Source organism: Fukomys damarensis, unplaced genomic scaffold (assembly GCF_012274545.1).
Source record: "Fukomys damarensis isolate Sample0158 unplaced genomic scaffold, DMR_v1.0_HiC HiC_scaffold_35, whole genome shotgun sequence".
NCBI lineage: Eukaryota > Metazoa > Chordata > Mammalia > Rodentia > Bathyergidae > Fukomys > Fukomys damarensis.
In genome coordinates, this window is record NW_022900947.1 from 1,308,452 (window position 1) to 1,333,771 (window position 25,320).

Genomic DNA, 25,320 nt, shown 5'->3' on the forward strand with positions numbered 1-25,320 from the left:
GACTCGCTTTGTCTTTATGGTAACTTACCTGCCAAAATTGGGATTAGAGGAAGCTCCAAAGTGCAAAAGAGTTGCCATAAACCATTAACCTGTTTCATAAGGAGAAATACATCTTTAAACTAGGATTTGTTGAAAAGTTACATGGCTTTGTGAAGCTAGAATTAAGGCAACTCCTGTTGGGCAGGTTTCCTCCCCACATCTACTCCTCTCCCTGTTCTTCCTGATAAAATTCTTATTTCTGTTACATATCCTGCTTTATCATCAAGACCTGGTAGAATGGGAGAAAAAAGAAGAAGCAAGATATATCATGTATGGGTACAAATTCCCTATAAGGAATGTTACCATTATGTATATCTAAAATGTACCAATAAATATTTTGTTTTAAAAAAAGACCTGGTAGAGAAAATTATTCAGAAATATTAGGCAGGCCAAGGGCCATTCCAAACCACCCCCATAGTGAAGATTGCACCCAGGGCCTTCCCACTGAGCTGCATCCCAACACTTTTATTTCATTTTTATATTGAGACTTGTTAAGTCACTAAGTTGCCTGGCTGGGCTCAAACCTGGAATCCTGCTTTAGCCTCCCAGTCTGCTGGAGTTACAGGTATGCGCCACCATATCCCTTCTAAAAATTTTTGTTTTGTGACAGGGTCTCATTAAATTTCCAAGGTTGGGCTTAAATTTGTGACCCTCCTGCCTCAGCCTTCCAAGTAACTAGGATTATGGGTGTACACCACACGCTCATGTTTAAGATGAAGTACCTGTGAACTTTTAGTCTATGGGTTTATTGAATTCCTATAAATATTAGCAGATTGTCATTGATTTCTCATTGCCACTGCCAGCTAGTCTAGGAGGCACTGTGATCTTTACCCTGGGCTACCTGCTCTATGAGCACGAAGCCCGCACTTTTATTCACCTCCCCTCCCTTGTTCTTCATCAGAGAACTTTCATCGTTGTTCTTTCTGCTTCTGTCTGAGTCTTGGATTCCTCTTGCAGCCCCCACTGCCTGACTTTCTGCCTGCCCCTCCAGACTGATTCTCTGCCTGTGCCTGTGATCCAAGGTGGGCTGGACACACACACATAGGCACAGGCCTCTCCCTCTCACCACTGCCCTCCCTCGTCTGCCCCCTGGATGCACTCCCTTCCTTCTGGCCCCTCAGGTACCCCTTCCAGAGGCTGTGGCTTCCCAGTCAGTGAGGGGAGCTGAGTCCATTTCATTACTGAACAAAACAAACACTCTGCTTCCATGTGAGCTACATCAGAAACACCCCAGGTAAAGGGGAGGCATGGAAACAGGTCACCGTTATTTCCCACCTAAAGAAAGCCTTCTAAAACCTCACGTCTTACTACTCAGTCTGTCCTTTCCTGAGAGGGACCTTAGAGCAAAGGTGTCACTTTCCTTCACCTTCTCCCGGTAGTGTGCCCTATGAGTGAGTATGAGTGAAAATTCAGCTCTTGCAAAACCAGAACTCAGAACAAGATGTCTTGCCTTCAATTTGAAGCACAGGTCCATCGTAAGCCTGTAGAGTATACTCAGCTTCACACGTGCATTCTGGTTCTTTAAGAGAGCAAAAGGTAAAGTTTAGACAAACTTCATAGCAATGCTCACCACAGTCTGGAAGGCAACACATCTCCCAAGTGCTCCCAGCGAAGCCCCAGGAGCTCCTGATGACAGGCAGACGCTAAGTGCAGTGGCATCACCAGTCGCCTCAGGCAGATAAGGCCCAGCCCGCTGAAAGACTTCCACTGCGCAGGCACAAGCTATGCACGGCAGGCACTTTCTCACCCCCCAAGGTTTTCCTCATTTTACGAAGAGAGCCTGGGACAGGGGTTAAACACTGCCAGAGCGAGAACAGAGTACTTCTCGGCCCCACCCCTCCTCGCCCACATAGAACGGCTGCCACATCCCACACTCGCCTGCTCATTCCCACTCTGGCACAGATGCCTGAAGGGGACCCGAGAGACCTCCCGAAGGGCTGTGACTGATGGACAGGGAGGGATGAGAGGTAGCCCTTGGCATATAGTCTACCTCTGCTCAACAGCCCAGAACCTATGCCACTCAGGATGAGTTTCTGCCAGAGGCCTCTGGGTTCACCCAGAGGCCTGTAGCTGGCTGCACACACACAGATTGGACTTTCATTTCCTGGCCTTGGCTCCCAGGGAATGACCCCTAGAGGACACTAGACTGTTTCCAGCCACCACCTGGCAGAATTCCACAGTGCTGCCTGCAGGGTCTCTCTCAGCTCCACTGGCTGTGTTTCCACTCTGAGTGGCCACAGGATGGGCCAGCACCCGGGTGTGGCCACCCCCCTGACCCGCACTCCTCCTCCCCATCTGTTCTCTGGGTGGCCTTGTCATTCCCGTGCTACTCCCTATCTATGAGTGATCTTTCCTTTCTCTTGAGCAACTCAAGCCATCTTTTCCCATGCTGGAAAGAAAATACATGGAAATGCTGGAAAGAAACAAAGTCAGAAACCCACACTAAAAAAAAAAAAATGGCAAAGAAGAGTCTGGGCCAGGGATTTAGCTGTGTTTCTGCAGCCTGCCTCCTAAGCACAAGGACCCAAGTTTGATCCCTGGTACCAAAAAAGAAACACACACTGAGCCATGGCCTCCACTTGACCTCGGGTGAAGTTAGTGTACATTAACCTTGAATGTCTGTTTCCCCACGAGAAAAGTGGGACTGACAATACTAAGTAGGTAACTCTTTCCTTCAGTAATGATATCCCAGCTTCCATTTGGGGGCAGCTCTCTGCCTGGACGCAGGACTCTTGAGTAGGAACGGTGAACACAGGACCCCGCCCTCCCCTGCTGGAGTGGACACTGGACCACAAGGGAAAGAAGCCGCTCTCCAAGAGCTAAACTGTGACCTTGCCATGTTGGCACTGTGGCAGCAGCCCTGGGCCAGGCTGCAGGCTCCCATTCTTTTTTTTTTGGTACTGGGGATGGAACTCAGGACCTTACACTTGTGAGGCAGGCAGCAGAACCACTAAGCTAAATCCCCAGCCCTGCAGGCTCCTTTTCTTGCAAGCCCTGCTTCTGCTTTTCCTCTGATTCTTGCAGCTACCTCATGACCTTCTGGTGAGCCTCTTTTTAAACAGAAAGAGTACATTTCTGATATTTACAGCCTGCCCCACACAGTGGTCAGGAGGATGAAGGCTAGGGGGTGAATTCCAGTTTCGGGTCCCTGCTGTGTTCTACTTTAAGCTCCCTCTGCCCAAGGCTGCTTACCAGCGGCATTTTTTCCACCAGCCCTATCCTCAGGGGTGGGTGGGGCTGAGGAGAGTCGGTAGGATAGGACCCACCATTCTCCCCAAGTGGGCTCAGCAACAGCGGCCTCCTCACCAGCACCAAGGATGTATTGAGAGGCAGCTTTCTGCTTACAGAACAATCGACTTTGACAGCAGAGAATCCACTCAGAAGAGTACACACTGAGTGAGGTTTTGCAGGACCAGGAAGTGGGAAATCTCCCATTCTATCACCATCCCCCACCAGAAATGCCAAAGTCAAAGAATTTATGTGGAATAAGTGAAAATGAAGGTTGATGATGTTCTTACTATTAGATTAGTTATGAAGTAGGAGAGCATCTAGAAAAAAGTCAAGGTTGTATAAGGTGAATGAACCACATCTTAAAATGACTTACCACACTATTTCTTGAGGAATTTCTATACGTGCTGCTCACTCTGACTATAGTGGACTTTTCAAGGTGTTTTGCCACTAAGTCCTCGAAAGAAGGTGCGGCGTCACTGGGATCTATGAGCCATGCAGCAATTCCGGGATCTATTCCTACAAAACTGGCAACTGAAGAGGGAAAGGTCACTTCATCTTCCCCAGAACTAATAAGTGTTGATTTTCCTACCCTGAGAAGGTTCTTAAAGATCAAACAAATAACATTATTACCACTGCCTTCACATTACCTACGTGACCATCATTCCTCAATCACTGGCACCCTTAGAGGAGGTGGCCTCAACACCCAGACCCCACACAGTAGGTCTTCATGGGCACCACATTCAAGAAGTGGATCCCAAACAGCAAGGAAGGACAGGGACTCCCAATACCATGGCCAAACTCCAGGAGGCCCAACTCAGAACTGTAAGCCTACTTCTTCCCTCCTCTTCTCTTTTTCTCTCCCTACTCTTGTTCTTTCCCCACTCAGGCTTCTCAATCACTTTGGGAGGTGTGGTTTGACCTTCCACATCCTCCCTCTGCTCGCCTCCCGCTGGGCTGCCCTTCATGATGCTGGATTGTGGTGAGAGGGACTCTGGCTTTCTGAGTCAAGGAAGGGCAGAAGAGTCCTTGTCACTGTGTGTGGACAACATGTGCCAGACAGAGAATGATGTTCCCTGATGGGAAAAAAAAAACCCTGTGAGAGAACGAAGGTCATACTATGTGCACCACAATGGTGTGGAAAGAACTCTGGGCCCAGAGGTCACCTCAGCCCTTCCATGTCTTTTCCTCATCTGGTACTAGGAGGAAGATTACTGTATATATCTGAGAGACATGTGTGAAGATGCTTTCTAAAAAAAGAAGACATTTGTTAACTAGGTAAGTTTTAGCTCCAAAATAGTTGACTGATCTTTAAGATTTTAAATTGTGCCATACAAAAATAAAGAGTTTAGAGAGTACTATAGAATAGTGTGATCAGATTCTAAAATTGCTAATAAAGCCCACTAAGATCTTTAAACAAAAATAAACAGAAAGGAGTTTTCCTTCAAATTAAACTGCATTACATTATTATATTATATATTATGTTTTCCGGCACCTTTAAATAGTACTAGTATAAGAAACTTGTATTTACCAAAGCAGCCAGTGTCATAAGTGTTTCATTTGATGTCCAAGACATCCTACATTGGCAGATGTGGAACTTGAGATGGGAATCAACAGTCATTTTGGGTGCTGCCCCCAAGTCGGCAACTTTACACGACACTGTTACTGTGGACTGACCCAACAGGGTATTTCATTCCTTGCCTTTCACTACTCTAATGTCTCAAAGTTAAAGGTTCTTAATGAAAGGCATGTTTGAAAGTCCGTGGTGAGGCCTAGCAGAGCTGGAATGGCCTAGGGCTGGTCTTGTAAACGCCTTTTCACCATTAACAAAGCAGTCTGCCAAGACAAATCCCCTCAGTAGGGAGAAACACCAATAGTTGAAAAAAGAAATGCCAACAAAACAGATTTAAAATAAGCTAAGAAAATGTTGGAGGCTATGAAAAAAGAAATCAGAACTAAAAATACTTAGAAATTAGACAATCTAGAAAAAGAAAAATTATAAAAGAAATGACAGAATCCAGGAAAGAGAAATAAAAAGATTTCAGAAATAAAAACTGATGAAGCAGGTCCCAGAAGCAAATAAATATAATTGATAATGCCTTGAAAAAAGATAGAAAAGAGAAAAAAATTAAAGAAAAAAAATGAAGAGCTTGAAAACGGATTATAGGTAAGAAGTGATAAATATGATAAGGTGATAAATACGAGTAATGGGCAACAAAACTCAATATATGAACTAGGAATTCAAAGAAAAACCTAATACTGTATAAATGCTTCTAGTGTCTTTAAACTACACAGTAAAACACACATAATCAACACTGATAAAAGGACAGACCCAGAGCTCAGTGGAATAGAATTGGGAGTCAGAAATAAATCCATACCTCAGTGGCTGGCTACTTTGCAACAGTGGTACTAAGAAGTTGGACCTTGTAGTGGGGTTAACTGTGGCCCCCAACAGATATGTCTACCTGAAGCCTGTGTAGGAATCCTGAGGTCACCTTGGGCTAGGAGGGAGCCTAAATCCAATGAGAGGTGTACTTATGAGAGACAGCAAAGGAGAAGCGACACAGACAGGGAAGGGGAAGTGGAGGCAGACACCCTGGACTGCTGACTCCCACCAGGACCTGGGAGGGCACGATGGGTGGGTCCTCCCTCAGACTCCAGAAGGAACAGCCCTGCTAACACCTTGATGTTAGTCTTCTGGCCCCCAGAACTGTGACAGGATAAAGTTTTAAACACCCAGACACTGTTTCAAAAAAAAAAAAAGAACAACAGAAAACCCCAACTGAAGGCAGTGTGTTAAAGCAACCCTAGAAGCTGGATGATTGGGCTTACGTCACAAAGACTCACTTCCTAATTCATCAAAGACTGTACAATGGATCAAAATACACTGAATGTTATTAAATAAGTGCTGGAGGAAAGGGAGCTCTCATCCAAGGGGGTGAAGATACGGAGAAAGGGGATTCTATAGCATAGCTACTATGGCAAACAGAAGAATTCCTTTAAAAACTAAACGTAGACAGATCTATCATATGATCTAGCTATCTTATTTTGGGGTGTATCTCCAAAGGAAATGATACCCACATATCAGACACATCTGCAAATTCATGTTCATTGCAACACTATTCATCATTGCTAAGATGTGGATTCAACATATGTGACCATCTTCAGATGAAGAGACAATGGAGTATTAATCAGCCATGAGAAAGAATGATATCCTAACCTTTACAACAGAATGAATAGCACCGGAGGGCACAAATGAAGAAGTCAAACACAAACAAAGCACCGTCTGTTCTCTCTCATATGTGGATGCCAAAATAAAGCTGTTCTGAATGTAGAAGAGTAATAGACAATTACTAAAAGTTGGAAAAGGTGGAAAGGAAGACAGATAGCTGTGTCACCACGTTGCAATTAAGGAACCTAAACAATGACAACTGATTGCTTCTAACATCAAAAAAAAGGTAAGCAAATAAAAACAGATACAGGACAAAAGTGGAAGTTCAAACACTAGCTGGGTGGCTAGTCATGAAGAGATTGCTGCAGCCTCAGGTTGGGGGAGTGATGGCATCACTTTAAGCAGGAATCTTTGTATTTCAGTCACACAACTGAAATATTTAGAGATTAATTATATAATGCTCGTAATTTGCAGTTTGGAGTATGGAGAGTTGCAGAGGAAAAAGATTGTCTACAGGTTGATAATTATTGAATAGGTTGATGGGGACCTTATTTCTTGTCAGAAATTTTCTATAATAAAATTATCTTGTAATAAATATGACATAATGTAATAAAAATATCTATAATATCTTTCTGATATTATATTCTGAATATTTCCAAACATACAATTTGAAAAGAATTGGAGTGAACACATAAATGTTCACTACCTAGATTCTACAGTGAACATTTTTGTTAAATTTATCATTTATCTACTTACCTAGTAAAAATGTTATAAAAATATTGCTATTATTTTTATTTTGGGGGGGTTTATTGTTGTTGTTGTTGTTGTTTTGTACTAGGGATCAAACTCAGACCCTTGCACTTGCCAAGCAGTCAGCAAACCGCTGAGCTAAATCCCTGGCCTTTTACCATTTGAAATGAAAGATAAAGTGTCTCTGACATTGTTTTGATGTTAATTGCTTAGGACTGTAGTTTAATTCTTAGAAAGTTTTACCTTTGTGATAATAATAAATCCCAGTCTGACTCTGCTGCAGAAGTTCTTTTTTTTTTTTTTTCTACTTTAAATTACCAAAGGGGAGCTGGGGATTTAGCTCAGTGGTTCTGCTGCCTGTCTCGCAAGTGCAAGGACTTGAGTTCAATCCCTGGTACCAAAAAACTAGTGAATTACCAAAGGGATATATACTGGTGAAAGCTCAGGTATCACTTAGCCCACAGGAGAAGGGCTACCCCGTGGCCAGGGCAGGTGTGTGGGCATGTATGTCAGTACAGGTGTGACCAGGTGATGCTCACCGTCCTCTCACCCCAGGGGTGTCGCTGCTGAAGACTTAAACTGTAAAGACAATGTAAACGCAACTCACCACGCCTCCAACTGCCATCATCACCGAAAAATTGCAGTACTGTTCTCACAAAGTCCTTGGCATTAAAACAAATAACAGGGCATTTACATTTCAGTGTTTGGAATAGCACTTTCCTAGGAGATAGAAAGAAATTCACTGATTTGGACATTAATTCAGAACTGTTGACCTTGGAAAAAATATTAATACTCTACTAAAAGCTGTCGTTATTTAGTATATACATGCCTTAGTAATGAATTCTGTGAGGCAGGCATTATTTCTTGTCTGTATGTTGTAAATTAGGGAGAGACACAGGCCACAGAGTGAGGTCTGAATTTCTGCAGAAAGCATACATACTCCAGACTCCAGCTGCTGGGCCCCAAAGCAGTGCCCCAACCTGAAATCCTGGAACCCCTCAGACGTTGCAACAGCCTGCATGTTGAGTCGCTCTCTCCATCACTAGACTGTACCATTTCCCTCTGGCTCCTGGGCCACTGCACTTGCTCATTCTGGACTACAGTTTCCCTCCCACAACTCTGCAACCTACTCAAGTGCTATCCTCAGTGGGGAGCAGGTCTCTTTGTACCTTCCGTATTCTGTCCACATACCGAGCACACAAGGATCAGCATTTGCTGGACTGTATCTCATGATCTTCTTGAATATGGAACTCACAACTGTTCGTGTCTGTCAAATAATTACCATGTACTGGTACCACGCTAACACCTCATGAGGGCTGCACACCAAAACTCCATCCCACCGCTATACAATCTGTACATTTCACAGGTATGGGACCTTAGCTTCCAAAGGTTACATATGATGAGTGGTGACAGGGCTCTGAGACCAGAGCTTAAACGCTAAGATACCAAGGTATGAATCTCCTGCATAGTAAATGTGTGGTGGCGCACGCCTGTAATCCCAGCACTCAGGAGGCTGAGGCAGGAGGATTGCTGTGAGTTCGAGCCAAGCCTGGGCTATATAGTGAGTTCCAGGTCAGTCTGAACTACCTAGTGAGATCCTGTCTCAAAAACAAACAAACCCCGCCCCCCCAAAATAAACAAGTGCAAGGGCCTGAGTTCGATCCCCGGTACCAAAAAAAATTTTTTTATACTAGGACTTGACTTGTTTCACTTCAGAGAGAGACATTTTCAGGGTTTTTCCAAGTTATGTGACTTCCCCTTGGTTTCTTCAAACAGGGAGCCCAGGTGGCAGGGAGGGCAAACTGTCAGTAGTGTAGCACAGCTCTGGTCTTGGCTCAGACAGACCCCAGAGAGACCCTCAGGGGAACAGAGAGGAAAGAGGGATCAGGTTACAGGGCGAAGAGTTCCTGAAGGCCCTGCAGGTCCTGGGTGAGGTATCTAACAGCCACTGGGCCTTCTGCTGGGGAGCACAGGCCACTGATGTCTGCTTGATAAGACAAACAGCGAAAGAAGATCTCACAAGATAAAAAAAGCTAAAACAGAATGTATTTTATGAGCCAACTGTGTAAGTCAATTATGTCACATTTACAAAACAAAAAGTCACCTACAATATATTTTAAAAGTTAGGTAGGGTTGGGGTATAGCTCAGTGGTGTTTTCAGTATTTGCAATGCACTGGGTTTGATCCCTAACACTGCAAAAAATAAAAACAAAAAAAGCTAGATTTGGGCCTAAAAACAAAAATTTGAGTCAAAACTCACAAGACTGATATATAGCTTTAATTATCTCTCTGTCTCAATTTCCTCATCTAAAAGATGGAATTAATAAGACCAAATATATGGAGATAACGTAAAGATGAGAGATCTTGTGTGTGGACTTAGCACTCAAAAGGCCTTGAATATATAGCTAATAGATGTAATTAAGTATGTTTTTGAAAAATATTAAGTGTGTTTTAATAATACATTAATTGTGTCTTATACAAATTCATTTTGAATCCCAGAGACACTATTACAGAATTGGAATTATAACTCTTTTACAGTTTTCAAGGCATTATCTTCATATAATTATCCTGGAATTTATAAAAATGAATCTTCAACATTCATTCATTCATTAAAAAAGCTGACTAAATATTAAGCACCTGTCATAGGGCATTGTTCTAAGACATGAGAATACAAAAATAAATGAAACTAAAATCCCTGCTCTTAGGAGTGGAAAACAATAAATAGGTAGACACATATAATGGTGCTGGTGGTAGGTATTACAGGAGAAAATGAGGAAGAGAATGTGGGTGGTACCAGGAGGGTACTAGGAAAGGTCCGGCTAACAAGTAACGCATGGGGAAGACATGAAGGATAAGAAGAACAAAAAGCCTAGCCAATGAAGGAGAGCATTTTATAGAAATTCTAGCTAATAAATGTGGAAGAAAAGGTAAGACTGAGAAAAAAAGCTGGATCGAGTCTTTAGAACCAAACTTCAGTGTACACTATATAAAGAAGAAAGGAAAGCAAGTTAAAGAACCTCGCAATGAAGTAAATAGACAAACTAAAGATATGGAACCTCTACAAGATGGTTTAGACTAGAAGACAAGAGAGAAGTCCATCAAATGTTATGTGTGGACATGGTTGGGGCCCTGATCCCAATATTGTAGAAAGACATTTCGAGACAATCAGATGACTTTAAATTTGAATTGAACATTATATTTAAGTTTAAAGTTAGTATTGTGGCTATTGAAAAAAAAAAGCCCACATTTCTTAAAGCTGTTCCTTAAGTGAAGGTGAATGACAAGTTTGGAATTTCCTTTGAATCCAGCCCACTCAGCCACCTCTACAAAGGGACAGATGAAGGAAGTATACAAATATCTGGTGACATTTGTCTAGGTGAGTGTGATGCTACCCTCTACTTTCGTGTTTTCATAATTCACTCTTTGTTTGTTGGGTCCGAGAAAAATCTAATGGGATGAGGCAGCAAGCCATGTGGCTATCTGGGGGGGAGCTACAAGGAGGGGAGGACATGCACAGTTCTGGCAAAAGGTCAAGCACCCAAGTCAGAGGAGAGGAACAGGCATGGCAGAAGGATCCCACAGGCACTCGGTCAGTGGCAGGAACTCTTACTTGGCTTCAGAGCAAGCAGAAGCCATCAGAGGGTCGTGGGGAAAGTGGCACAATCTGACTAATGTTTTCCCAGGTCCCTCTGACAGCTGGGCTGAAGGGGCAGGTGGAACAGCTGTCCAGGCAGGAAGATGCTGCCGCAGCTCACCAGAAGAACAGCCTACCCGGGTGAGAGTAGGACAGAGTCCAGCTACTTCTTGAAGTGGAGCCAATAGGGGTCACAAAGAACTTGGATACAGTTCATGGAAAAATCAAAGTCAAAAATAGTATCAAGCCTTTTGGCCTGAGATTCTGGCAGCTGGTGATGACATGGACCCACTCAGCCAGGTTGTGGAGGAGCAGCAGGGAAGATGGGGCTCAGGATGCACAAGCCCGAATGGCTACCAGACGTTCAAGTGTAGCATGTGAGTAGCATATATAAAACTGGAAATCAGGCAAAGCTGTCCAAATACTAGGACTCTAGTCTCACAAAGGCCCTCCAGAGAACAGACCTGACTAATTGTTCTTTAAAAAGAAAAGTATACACAGGGCCGGGGATTTAGCTCAGTGGTGCCACTGCCTGCCTTGCAAGTGCAAGGTTTAGAGTTCAATCCCCGGTACCAAAAAAAAAAAGTAGACACAAAGGTTAAGGATTTCTTGTGTACAGAGTACTATATTTGTCAACATTGTCGCCGTCTTCCCAGAGCCCAATCAGGGGACTAGTTCAATAATCACACTTGATCCAGCCACCTCTGAAAAGCCCTACCTATGACCACATGAGGCTTTGGGGGGGGACACCTAGACATAAGCCATCACGGGGGCCAAACTAAATCCAAACTGTACTTTCACAGACACAAAGCATTGAAGCTGGCACCACTTGGTGGCAGAGAGGACAGCTGACTCTGCCGGCAGAGATAGCTCATTTTCTCACACGTGAGGGAAGGAAGAGGGCTGGGAAATCATCGGGGCCCTGGCAGTGACAGTGGGTTTTCAGACTTGAGATAAGGCTTTACTCCCCAAGGTCTCACCTTGAAGAGATTCAAACCTCAGAAGACTCCTGCAGAACTAGTGGGGCTCACTTCAAAAGCTCCAGGGCAGGGGCAGGGATTTAGCTCAGTGGTGCCTTTGCCTGCCTTGCAGTTGTTCTTTAAAAAGAAAAGTATACACAGGGCCAGCGATTTAGCTCAGTGGTACTGCTGCCTGCCTCACAAGTGCAAGGTCCTGAGTTTGATCCCCGATACCAAAAAAAAAAACAACAAACCAAAAAAAAACTTGGGTGGGGTCAGCGTTTACAGAGGTTTCTGTCATTTAGATCTATTTCATTTTCATTTGGCCACACAAAATTTCTAAAGCCTAAATAATTAAAACTGGAGCTTGCAAACTACATTAGGATGAAGCAGGACATAAGCAGAATTGAAGGTAATCAGGTTTCTTACCTGGCAAATATCTTATGTGCTTCCTGTTCTTGGTCCCAGAGACAGGTGTGCTCTGTGTGTATGTATATGCACTGATCCTCCCGCTTGAATCCCTCCTCCAGACTCCAGAAGGAGCCTGCTTCCACCTGGCCCTTTAGTAACATCACAATCCCTCTAACACAAGAAGTTGGAGCCTGGGAATATACAATGAAGTTCCAAAGTTAAACAGACAAAATGTCTATTCGAGTAAGATATGTCATTTTATAATTAAACAGGTTGGGAGAGAAAAGGTCTAAAGTTACACCTGTAAATGAATAGTCTTTTGGCCAAAAACCAAACCATGATTTTACTCCCCAAATCTGGTTTCTACCCTATTCAACATAATCATAAAAGTCTTAGCCAGTACAATATGACAAGAAAAGGAAATAATAGGCATGTAGATCAAAGAGGAAGAATTACACTGTCCCTATTTACAAATGGCATAAATAACTATGTGGAAAATCCAAATGAATCCATTTTTTTAATCCTGAAACTAAAACGTGAATGTGGCAAGGTTTCGGGATACAAAATCAAAATATGAAAATTTAAAAATCAAATATATTTCTATATAGTGGCAATAAATATATGAAAATAAAAAATTTAAACTGCCATTTATTGTAACTCCAAAAAAAATGAAAGAGACAAAAAAATCAACAAAACATGTATAAAATTTTTGTGCTGAACATATGAAAAAATGTTCAACATCACTGGTCATTTCAGAAATGCAAATGAAAACAACCCTGAGATTCCACCTCACCCTAGGAAGAATGGCTGCTGTTAAGAAATCAACCAATAACAAAGGCTAGTGGGCTGCAGGAAAAGAGGAACCTTGCTCCACTGCTGGTGGGGGTGTAGACTGGTGCAACCCCTGTGGAAAGAAATCAGTATGGAGATGCCTCAAAGAATTAGGATTGGAGGTCCCTTTTGACCCAGCTGTGCCCTGCTGGGTATCTTCCCCAAAGAATTAAAGAATCAAACCACAATGATATACGTGCACCCATGTTCATAGCAGCACAATCCGTGATAGCTAAAACTTGGAAGCAGCCCAAATGCCCACCAACAGGAGACTGGATAAAGAAAACATGTTTTTTTGTTGTTTGTTTGTTTATAAAATGGAGCTCTACTCAGACATAAAGAATGAGAAGCTAGAGACACTTATAGCTAAATGGATGCACATTGAGGTGATACTCAAGTGAAATGAATAGGACACATATGTGTAAATACCAAATAGTTTCTCTAGTGTGAGAAAATAAAAGTGTAAATAAGGACTAAAAGGTATAATAGATAATGTGAAACAGGAAGAAAAGGTGCAAAGGGGGAAGGGAAGTGGGAGAGGTAGAGGAAAGGAAAGATGAGAATGGAATTAACATGAGAAAAAGAAAAAATGGAAACAAAGTCTTTGTAGATAGGGAGGGGTGGATTGAAGGGAGGACCCGGGAATGGGGAAAATATTAGAACCAAGATGGATTATGTAAAGGTGCAAATTTCCAGTTATGAATGTCATTACATTGTATACTTTAAATGTACCAATAAAATTAATTTTTAGAATGTGTGTGCTGAAAGCCTCAAAATACTGATGAAAGAAATCAGAGAAGACCTAAATAAATCAAGACATGTCATATTCAAACATTGGAAAATTCAATTTAATAAATATGATACTCCTCCCCAAGTTACCCAAGAAGATCAATAAACCTTAGGTACAAAAAAAAAAAAAGAAGAAAACTACTTTAAGAAAACTACATCATAATTAAATAGCTTAAACTTAGTAGGGTGTGGTGGCCCACATCTGTAATCCCAGCCCTCTGGAGGCCGAGGCCGAGAATTTTGAGTTCAGGTCTAGCCTGGGCTACATAGAGAGTTCAAGATTTTTCTCAAAAACAAATATACCAAAAGTCCTTAAATCAATGATAAAGGACAAACATTAATAGAAGCTGATCATAGAGAGAAATAAAAATAACACGACAGCAGATTTCTTGGGAAATAAGCAAAGTTAGAAGACAGTAGAGTAACATGTTTAAACTACTAAATATTTAGCCAGCAAAATGTCTCTCATAATGGGAATGGTGGGCCGGGTATTTAGCTCAATGGTTCCACCGCCTGCCTCAAAAGCACAAGGTCCCAAATTCGATTCAAAAAGAAAAGGATTTGTGAATTCAAAATGGGCATGGTGATGTGTATCTGTAGTACTAGGTACTCAGGAGGCTGAGGCAAAAGTGCTTGACCTCAGGAGTTTGAGACTAGTTTAGATAACAGAAAGACAAGGAAGAAAAAAAAAGAAGGAAAAGAGGAAAATGAAAGAAGGAAGAAAGGACTTGCATATCACACTGAAAGCTGCAGTGCACTGCTAAACAAAACTAAAGTTTTAAATAAATGAAGAGATATCCCATGTTCATAATCAGAAAATTCAATATGATTAAGATGGCAAAATTAACCTATGGTTACAATACAATTTGAATCAAAATCCCAGCTGATAGTTCACAGAAACTGACAAACGAATCCTAATATTTATATGGAAATACCAAATAACAATAACACTCAAAGGAATCTTGAAAAGGATTAATATGGTGCAAGCTGGGTGTGGTAGTACATGTTTGTAATCCCAGTACTCAGGAGGCTGAGGCAGGAGGATCACCATGAGTTTGAGGCCAGCGTGAACTGCATAGCCAGACCATGTCTCAAAAAAAGAGAGAGAAAGAGAGAGAGAGGGAGATGGCACAGGACAGACATAAAGATTAAGGAAAAGAATTCAGTATCTAAAAATAAACCCTTAGATTTATAGTCAATTGATTTTTAATAAAAGTACTAAGAAAATTCAATAGGGAAAAGAGTATTTTCAACAAATTATACTGGTCAACTAACTGGATAGCCACATGCAAAGGTGAGTCTCTGCCCTGATCTCCTGCCTTGCATACTGTGTAACAGGTTGGGTCACTACTCTAAATGAAAGCGTTAAAACTATAAAACCCCTGAAGTGGGGGGAACAAGAGCCAGACGTGATGGAGCATGCCTATAATCCTGGCAGTCTGGGAGGCTTATGAAGGAGAGTTATAGGCCTGGGCAACTTGGTAAGACCCGAACTCAAGATAAAAAATAAAAAAGGGCTGGAGATGCAGCTCAGCGCAAAAGGCCTAGGTTCAAATACCGTAATAGCAAAACAAAACAAAAATAAATCTTTATGACCTGGGATAGAGAAAGCATTCTTAGATATAACAAAAGCACAGGCAACAAAACTTTTAAAAACTAGAGTTCATTAGACTTAAAGTGTTTTGTTCCTCAAAAGACACCATCAAGAAAAAAACAAAAAGACACAGATTGGGTGAACTACAAATCATCTATCTTATGAAGGATTTGAATCAGAATATATAAAGAACTCTTTTAGGTCCGAAATAAAACACAAATAAGCCAATTGCGGGGGAGGTAACCAGGGATCAAACTCCTGACCTTGCAAGGCAGCAGGATCACTGAGCCAAATCCCCAGCCCCAAATAAGCCAATTTTAAATGGGCAAAAAAATTGAATTTCACCAAAGATGATAGATGAATGGCTAATAAGCAGAGAAAAAGATGTGCAATGTAATAGTTATTAGGTTAATGTAATTTTTTAAAACAGAGCCTTGCTCTGTAATTCAAGCTGGCCTTAAACTTATTAAGTAGCCCAAGCTGACCTCAAACTCACAGTGATCCTCCTGCCTCAGCCTTCCAAGTGCTAGGATTACAGGTGTGTGCCACCACACCTGACAGGTTAATATAATTTAAAAGAACAATGAAAAACCACTTTTACACCCATTTAAATGGTTTAAAATAAAAAGAAAAGACAAACATATCCAATGAGGTGGAAAATTTGAAGCTCTGGTACATTACTGGTGGGATGAATATAAACTGGAACTATACATCATCACTGGCTCGCCACTGAGAGGAAGAGAAGGACTTAAAACCTATTCTAGTTCTCCTATCAAAAACAGACTCAGAAAGGAGGCTTCTTGGGCCAGGGGTATAGCTCAGTTACACAGCAACTGCTGTCAGCTGCCAGGTGTCGGCACCTGCCTGACAAGCACGAGGTCCTGAGTTCAATCCCTGGTACAAAAAAAAAAAAAAGGAAAAGAGGCTTCGTTTATGGATCCAAAGCAAAAACCAGCAGTTTACTAACCTGGTCAGCTCTTAACTGGGTGGAACCATCCGTATACATCAGGGTCACTACCAGGGCTGCTGCCTGCTTGAGTGCTTCTGTTAGCTGGCTTTTTGCCAAATCATCCAAATACCTAATGTCACAAATGTGTCCTGAGTCCCCAGAGGTTAGATAGGCTTCAGCCTTGTCAGCATCCTCTTCCAATGCCATGTGTTCACTCGTTTTCTCTGAGGAATTATCATATGTAATATGTTTTCTTTTAAGATTCATGCTTTCCTTGTTTATATTTTCCTTTAGGAAATGCTTTCTCTTATTCTCTGTTCGCTGTAGAACTGAAGCTTCTTCATTATACTGTGGAATCAAACAGCTGGAAAAAGCCAAAGGGCTGATGTTCTTCAGCTTTTGGTCAGCACACAGCTGTCCTTTGAGCCTGGCCTTGGAGGACTTGGGGGAGGGCCTGATGGACCCTCTTGAAGCTTCGCTTGTTAAAGATTTAGGATTCTGCAGAAAAGTGGAAACAGTTTCATTGAAACATGGACTCATAAGACAGACCTGCAAACCAAACTAATTTCTGATAAAACTTGTATATGATAATGTGAGGACACAAGCTTCACATTATTTATAATTGTACTCCCCTGCCTTCTTTGTAACTAGGGATGAACCCCAGCACCTTGCTTAGGACTCCACTTACTAGTAAAACTGTAGTGTTTTCTAGAACAGTGACTTTTCTCTACCACAGGAAATGTGCACTTATCAGTCCCAGGTCTGGCGTAGACAGGAACTCAAAATGCCTCCATTGGCCCGTGGTTATGACAGGTACCAAGAATGGAGGATATTGTGTCTGTGTATAAGAGCAAGGATTAATAATTTACAACTTGCAAATAAAGGCCTGTTATAGGGAAAATAAGATTCACCAAAACTATTTAAAAATACATTAATCTACTTAGTAATTTAAAAAAATAGCTCTGGTCAGGAGATTTAGTTCAGTGGTTCTGCCGCCTGCCTTGCAAGCGCAAGGTCCTGAGTTCAATCCCTGGTACCAAAAAAAACTCAGAAGTGATCTTTCTCATTCCAGCAGTGTGCAATATACCTTGAAAGATCCACAAACTAAACACCCAATGGGGAAAAAGCATCCCTATCCATTTCATCATAAGATTCATTTATGATAACACTTTGTTTTAAACAATTATGTATTCATATTGCTTTAAAAATAATTTTTTGTTGTTACTGGGGATTGAATTTGGGTCCTTGTACTTGCAAGACAGGAGGCTGAACCACTGAGCTAAATCCCAGCTAAAAATAATTCTTAAACAAAATATTTTAACACTTGGTCATGGGTCATGGAAATTTGTAAACTTATATATATATTTATGTATTGGGAATAAAACTCAGGACCTTGCGCTTGCAAGGAAGGCTGCAAAACCACTGAGTTAAATCCCTGGCCCATATTCACTTTTATTGCAGAGAAATTTATATGGTTTTCAAGAACAGACTTTCAGCCACAAAATTGTATTAATTAAAAATTCTGTGGAGGACAATACAAGAAAAGGAATTCAATAAGAAAAAGAAAAAGAAAAAAGATTTCAGTCCATGGAAGATCTTGTTCATGTATCCTTTTTTTTTTTTTTTTTGACACAGGGTCTCACTATGTAGTTGTGATTGACCTAGAACAGGCTGGCCTCAAACTCACAGTGATCCTCCTGCCTCAGCCTCCCCCAGGGCTGGGATTACAGGGGTGTGCCACCACGCCCGGCTTTGATGTATTCTTTTTTGTTTGTTTAGTTTAGTTTGGTACTGGGGGATCAAACTCAGGACTCTGTGCTTGCAAGGCAGGAGGTGGAACCACTGGGCTAAGTCCCTGGCCCATTGTTCATGTGAATTATGAAGAGGATGATTATGGCTATCATGTTGCTAGAGTAGTTTTAATCATAGTGGATACATTTTAAAGGTCAATATTAACAAGATACCAGAAAGCACATCCTTTGCAACTTTTAAAACTTGTTATATTTTAAGCAACTTTAAGATATGTCAGGAAATACATGGTTTTTCAAAATCCCAGGGCCGAATAATCATCCTAGCATACCAAGTAATAGGTCCTATCATTATGCCTATTCTGCTATAGGAAATTTGAGTTTGAATTAAGTTAGGACAGGACCTGAGCACAAGTAGTTTGTGCTAGAGTCCATTCACTTAACCCCTAGGCTCCCTCCACCACTGTTTCATATATAAGGTCTTTGTTTTATTTATTTATTTATTTATTTTTTGTACTGGGAATTAAACTCAGGATGCTGTGCTTGCCAGGCAGGTGCAGTGCCACTGAGCTAAATCCCAGGCTTCACATACAAGGTCTTTAGTGACAGGACCTCTCCTTTTTCCTCTCTAGACCAACATGCTTAACTCATCCATTGTGGACTGTGCACCACTTTCTTTCAGAACTTCTGCTTATTTCCAATACTCCAAAGTTCCCTTAACCTGAAAAACGTCTTCAGCATCCTTCCCTTACACTCTAAAAGTGAAATCTTCAGGCTTGCTAACTCCTAGTCAGCCACTGGATCTCAACTCAGATACAGTTTCCGTACTTCAGAAAGGCACCCCAAACTGCTGTCCCCACCACCCAGACAAGCACACTGGCACAGTGCACAGGCAGGTGGGTCAGCTGTCCTTCCGACTGCCTGGGCATTCTGAACCTCCTCCCGCCTCGGGACTTAGCCCAGTTCCAATGGAAATCTACGGTGCTTGTGTTCCCTTTCCTTCATCCCCAAGAGACTGCGTGTGTGTTCTTGGAGAACAAAGAACTGTGCACACTGGCTAGCATATTTTCCACATCTGCCATGACTTACCCTTTCTTCCAGTGATCGATCTTTCCCATCTTCTAGTAGCACTGGATACCTAACACTGGATTTGTTGGTCACATCTACAGTGATAGAAACAACAAAAATGAAATATAGAGCATTAAAGAAAGTTTGAAATATAAATCACACAATTAGCTAAACATTGAACACAGCTGGCATAATCATTTTTCTTTACATATATTTTCTTAAATTTTATTGTAATAAAATTCACAATTAAAAAATATACATTATCATTACAATATCTAGTCATGTGAAATATTTTGAAATCAACTGGAGAAAATCTATGTAAATATGAAATGTTTATTAAAAATAATTACTTGGCAGGCTGGGGCTTTACCTCAGTGGTACTGCTGTCTGCCTTGTAAGCACAAGGTCCTGAATTTGATCCCTGGTACCAAAAATAATAATAATAATGACAATAATTACTTGGCATTTGCATATGACTGCTTGATTTTGAAAACCCAAAGTCTACATTTTATAGAAACTTTGAAAGTTTAAAGGTTTGAGGATTTTTCTTTTTGGTGCCGTGGATGAAACCCAGGACCCAGTACACATGAGGCAAGTGCTCTGCCTCTAAGCTCCCCCACCAGCTCCACTGAGGACATTTGTAAACTCAATAATATTGCAGTGGAAGAGTCAGAAAAACATCATTAATACAAACATAACTTAGATTTTATTTTAAGTTTTGGAGGCCTTACCTGAACAGTAAGTGGTACAAGAAGGATTCAACTCAAAGCAGAGTGACTTGGGTGTCTGTGTGTTTTGTTTTGTTAGTGTGGATTGAACCAGGGCCTTCTCACTGAGCGACATCCCCAGGCCTTTTTTATTTTAAAACAGCAATTTAGTAACTTCAAATTGCATGTGAAAAACTAAATATCTGAAGACAGATGTAACAAATGCTGGCGAGGCTCCAGGATAGAAGCAACCCTTTTTCATTGTCGGTGGGAATGCAAACCAGCACAACCAATATGGACATCAGTATGGAGACTCCTCAAGAAACTAAACTAGAAACTCCATTTGACTCAGCTCTTTCCCTTGTAGGTATCTTCCCGAAAGAGCTAAAGCCATCATATTACAGTGATCCATGCACATCCATGGTATAGCAGCACAGCTCAGAATAGCTATATCTTGGAAGTAGCCTATATGTCCATCAACAGATGAGCAGATAAAGAAAATGTGATATCTGTATACAATGGGGTACTACTCTGCCATAAAGATAAATCTGAGTCATTTGTAGGAAAATGAATACACCATGACACCATAATGTTAAGTGAAATAAATCAGATGTACAAGCTTAAATATTGTATGGCTTTGATTTCATTCGTATGAGAAAGTCAAATTATAAATAAAGAACAAAGTAAAACATAATAGGAAGTAGGGAGATCTTTCTCAAATGCAAAAGGGATCAAGAGACGGTGAGAATGGGAGGGAGAGGAGGGAAAGAGGATTAAGAAATGAATTAAGATGTGTTATGTACATGCACTGATTCAACACAAGGAATGTAAATATTAATTACTACAAATATGTGCTCTAGAAAATTAAAAGCAGAGAGATAAGAAATGTAAATTTAAAAATAAAAGACTTGCCTTGCCAGATCATCAGGATACACATAAAGCTACTGTAATCAAACCTACATGGTATATGAATAGGAACAGATGAAAAGAATTTTAGAACAGAATAGATAATTTGCAAACTGATCCCAGAACTTGTGATAACTTCATAAACAACAATAGCATTTCAACGCCATAGAAAGGACAGATTAATAAACAGAGCAGGTAACACAACCAGTGCATTTGAAACAAAAAGGACAATGACACAGGGCTAATACCTAAATTATACAACAAGCTCTTACACATTGACAAGAAAAGACAAATAACTCAATAGAAAATAAGCAAAGGACAGGAAGGCAATACATAAAATAGCAAACCCCGAGAACAAACAAGCATAATACAGAAACTCACTAGTAGTCAAGGAAATGTGAATTAAAACCATGTCCACATAAGGAACAGCATATACGACAGCAGTCCTTATAAGAGATCACCTGACGGGCCAGGGATGTAGCTCAGTGGTGCCATCTCCTGCCTCGCAAGCATAAGGTCCTGAGTTCAATCCCTAGTACCAAAAGCTGTCCTAGTTTGTGTACATAAAAGCATTTGTGATGCTCACACAATGAAGAAATCACGTTGGAAGGCATATCGCAGAATGTGTCTCTGTCACTAAGTTACACACGGCTGCAGATAAAGGGGAAGAGGGAATCTTACGCATTGCTGGTAAAAATGTGACTACTTAGCACCCTGACTGAAATTAAAAATCCAAACTTTACCGGTGGGAACTGAGAGAAGCGATCCAAAGTGAGCCCCCAGGAATGCTACCAGTGTTCTCTTTCCGAATTAAGGGTGTAGGCTGTGAAGTTCGGATAAATAAACTTAAAGATATGTGCATTTATCTATATGATGGGGAGGGGGAGAGAGAAAGGGAGGGGAGAAGACCCTCAACAAAATCAGAGCTAGGAAGCACATCAGTCACTGAATAAAACTCCCAAACTTATGTTTGCTAACTACTTTGTACATATATATGCAACGGTAAAAATAGATTTAAAGCAAACGTTTATGGCAGTTCTGCTCATGTAGCAAAAGACTGGAAATAAAGGAGACATCAATCAAGAGGGAAAATGAACAAATAATGTGACATTCACATGATAAACCAAAGGACCATTAAAAAGAATGACCTACAAGGCTGGGGGATTTAACTCAGTGGTTCCGCCACCCGCAAGCACAAGGTCCCAAGTTCAATCCCTGGTACCAAAAAAAAAAAAAAAAAAAAAAGAATGACCTACAAGGCTGGGGGATTTAACTCAGTGGTTCCGCCACCCGCAAGCACAAGGTCCCAAGTTCAATCCCGGGTCCCAAAAAAAAAAAAAAAAAAAGAATGACCTACAACTGTATCCATGGACTGAACATCATGACACCATTCTTTAGAACAATGACTAAGTATCCCTCGTTTATGTATATGAAAATGTACCCTGGCATGGGTCAAGTCCCCTGGAAGGCTGTCTCCACAATGGAGGTTCATACTGGTTTGCAATAAAGAATGGAGGAAGCAGGAGAGACCAGTGAAGGAACTGCCTAAGACCAAGTCCCTTCAGGCCCTCTCTGGGCTGAGCCTGGCCCTACACAGGGTCCCCAGGCGGTCACGAGAGCTGGACCTTTGTACTCAAGCACCAATCAGTCCTTGGATTCGTTGCTGTTAGGGAAAGAAATGCACCAGTGGGCACACAAGCTCCGTGGCTGGAAGGATCACCAGGAGAGGTTGTCCCAGTGGCTCCTAATGGGAAAGCTGGGCACCCACAGCACTAGCTGCAGTCCACACTACACTGCAAAGACAGCACTTTCAGGATCTGGCAGTCTCTTCTTCAGAAAAGGAAGTTGACAGGATGAACCATGCCTTGTGGCTGCAGGTAGTCTCAGGTTGAAATGACACCCATCTCCCTCCACTCCCACCAAAGGTTCCCTCACTGTGGCTTAGCATCTCTGCTGATCTAGATGGCTATGGATGGAGTGACCCAAAACCTCATTCCTGAGAGGTAAGGTCTGCTCATTGTGCCCTTCTCTGGCCATGCTACTTGTCTTTGCCATTAAATTTGGGAAGGGAGGCGACCAATCATATGTCCTGGGTGCAACCTTACCCATGCTAGGTTGTAGCAACTGTACCTCCTCCTACACCCAGGACCAATCACCCTGGCAGGATGAGACTGCACTCCTTGCCTGCCAACCTCTCAGCACAAGGAGACTGGAATGTGCTTGAAATCGGATGGCCCTTTTCCTGTGCCCCTGTGGAAAGGTTTCCCTCTGAGAGTCCGACTTCTAGACCTGTAGAACCCAGAGGTGTGTGTGGGAACACACATATCCTAAGTGGCTACTGGGAGTGATAACTTCCACCTTTCAGCTCCCAGGCCTGTTTATCACATCCTGGGGACACTGCACCAGTAACAGTCATGTACACACCACACCTTGGAGGCTGTTGCCCCTTCTATGCAGGGTGCCATCCCCAAGCTGTGCCTCCACAGGCCATTCTGCTGCTCTGTGAGGCAGCACTTTCTGGGCATGTGGCAGGGAGCAGTGGGAGGTCATGTCTGTGCTACTGCCATGTGCCCACTACACCAGTGCTCAGCTCTGTGTGGATCCTGCATCAGCTGATTAAGTGTTCTAGGAGCCTTGGGCTATGAAGCCAACAAGGGAGTGTGAATGGGAAAGGTGAACCCATACCTAGAACACGTGTCAATTCAATCAAAATAAATCACTCAAGCTGGGTGCAGTGGGATGCATCTATAGTCTCAGCTATCTGAGAGGCTGAAGTGGGACAATCTTTTGAGCCCATAAGTTCAAGACCCCATCTCAAAAAAATAAAAAATACATTTCAGGGTATATAGATGGTTCAGCATTGTCAATCTGACACCAAGGCATGGCGCCACTTGGCATTTCTCATTGGAAGTTTGGATGTTCAACAGAGAAAAAGTTAAATTGGCTCTGGTGAATAGGAACATAACGGTGCTGAGGTCATGCAGAGCCTGCTGAAGAGTAACCATGTGTTAGTGCTGGGCAGCATAGGACAGAGGCTGGTAGGTGTCAGCTGGCCACGCCATTCTGTTCACATCGCTGGTTGGTGTTTCCTGTGGGGTAGATGCTTATGGGTAGGAAATACTTCATGCCCATTCCATGAAGCTTGCCTCAAGATCTACGCCAGATCTTTTGATCTTTATATTCCACCTCACCGGTCAATGCATTAAGCCACTTGCCACTACACACAAGTCCAAATGTTGCATCTTTCCACATAGAGTGGATGTTTAAACAGACTTTTGCCTATGTTTTACCACCCAATTTCTCCTCAACATTGTCTTCTGGGGCTATGGTGGGCCTGCAACCAGCTTTTGGCTTGCACTACATACTGTGCCAACCCATTGTAAATCAGGCTCAACCCTTTCTGTTCTCTATCAGCTGTTCTTAATACTGTCTCCCTTTACAAGAGGTACCAGTGCCAACACTAAGGATGTTATGGGGGCCTGGATCACCTATTCAGGCAATCTGGCTGTGCCCGATGGCCTGTTTGTACCTAACACCAAATGAATGACTTCTAGTTTATAGTGGATTACTACAGGCCCTCCTCTTGGTGGCCTGACCAGACCAGCCCATGCTGCGAAGTTCTGACTTCATGGTCACTTGACATCCTCATGGTCTTATAGTCCACCTCAGTCAAGGGCCAGAGGCACAGCAGGAGGCTCTTGCTTTTTTTTTTTTATGTTTTCAGAAAATACGTAATTCTTTATTGCAGATGATATTGCCTTGCTTCAGGTTCTTGGGAGTCTGCATTCTGTTTCTCCTGTTAAGACCTTGCCATAAACATTACTTGGCATCTTTTTCTACCTTTAATGCCATGGATGTACGTCCACATGGTTGGGCCATTTGCTTTATTTACTGAAACTCTTATAGAGCCTTCCTACTCTGGGCTATGCCAGAAGCAAGTGACTTTCAGTGTCACTCACTATATGGGTTGGAACAATATTCTCAAATGTGGCAGATGCTGCCTCCACTCCCCAAGTCCACAGATGCCTATCAAATGCTTGCTTCTTAGCGATGAAAGGTGAAAAAATGCAGCAATTTGTCTTTCACTTGCTAGGGAATGTCCTACACCACAACTCAAATCACTGAATTCCCATAAACTTCAGTTGTGGTGGGCCCCTGAATCTTCCTAGGATTTATCTCCCACCTGATAGGAACAGACAGAGTCTAATGAGCTTGCAATTTCTTGTTCATGCTGTCTGATTGGTACAATGTCATCAAAACAGTGAGTCTACTTGATAATAGTCCTGGAGCAAGGTGCAAGTTTGTTTTATCCATCCTGAGTGTGCACTATTTCTGATTTTCCTTTGTGATACAGATGGAAAAGAGTGTATTCACCAGATCAATAACTGATATCACACACCTGAGGCCTTGTGAGTTGCATGTACCGAACCCAGCCCAGCAGCTGGTGAAGGTTCTACAACTTGGTTAAGTTCGTTTTGACGACCACCATGCCTCAGGATCTCGCTGACTTGTCAGTATTTCTGAATTAAATGGAA

General features: G+C 42.1%; 1 protein-coding gene across 7 annotated transcripts in view; it reads right to left on the bottom strand.

Annotated features, from left to right (window-relative positions):
- Poln (DNA polymerase nu) overlaps positions 1 to 25,320 on the bottom strand; it is a 125,408-nt gene that overhangs the window by 76,780 nt on the left and 23,308 nt on the right. For all 7 annotated transcript variants that reach the window (XM_019210322.2, XM_019210319.2, XM_033758849.1 and 4 more), the window contains exons 3-9: positions 19,194 to 19,267; positions 16,375 to 16,854; positions 12,212 to 12,384; positions 7,797 to 7,909; positions 3,644 to 3,801; positions 1,490 to 1,558; positions 29 to 89 (exon numbers count right to left, since the gene is read on the bottom strand). In XM_019210322.2, coding sequence (XP_019065867.1) covers positions 29 to 89; positions 1,490 to 1,558; positions 3,644 to 3,801; positions 7,797 to 7,909; positions 12,212 to 12,384; positions 16,375 to 16,854; positions 19,194 to 19,267 — 1,128 coding nt within the window. The remainder of the gene's footprint in view (positions 1 to 28; positions 90 to 1,489; positions 1,559 to 3,643; positions 3,802 to 7,796; positions 7,910 to 12,211; positions 12,385 to 16,374; positions 16,855 to 19,193; positions 19,268 to 25,320) is intronic.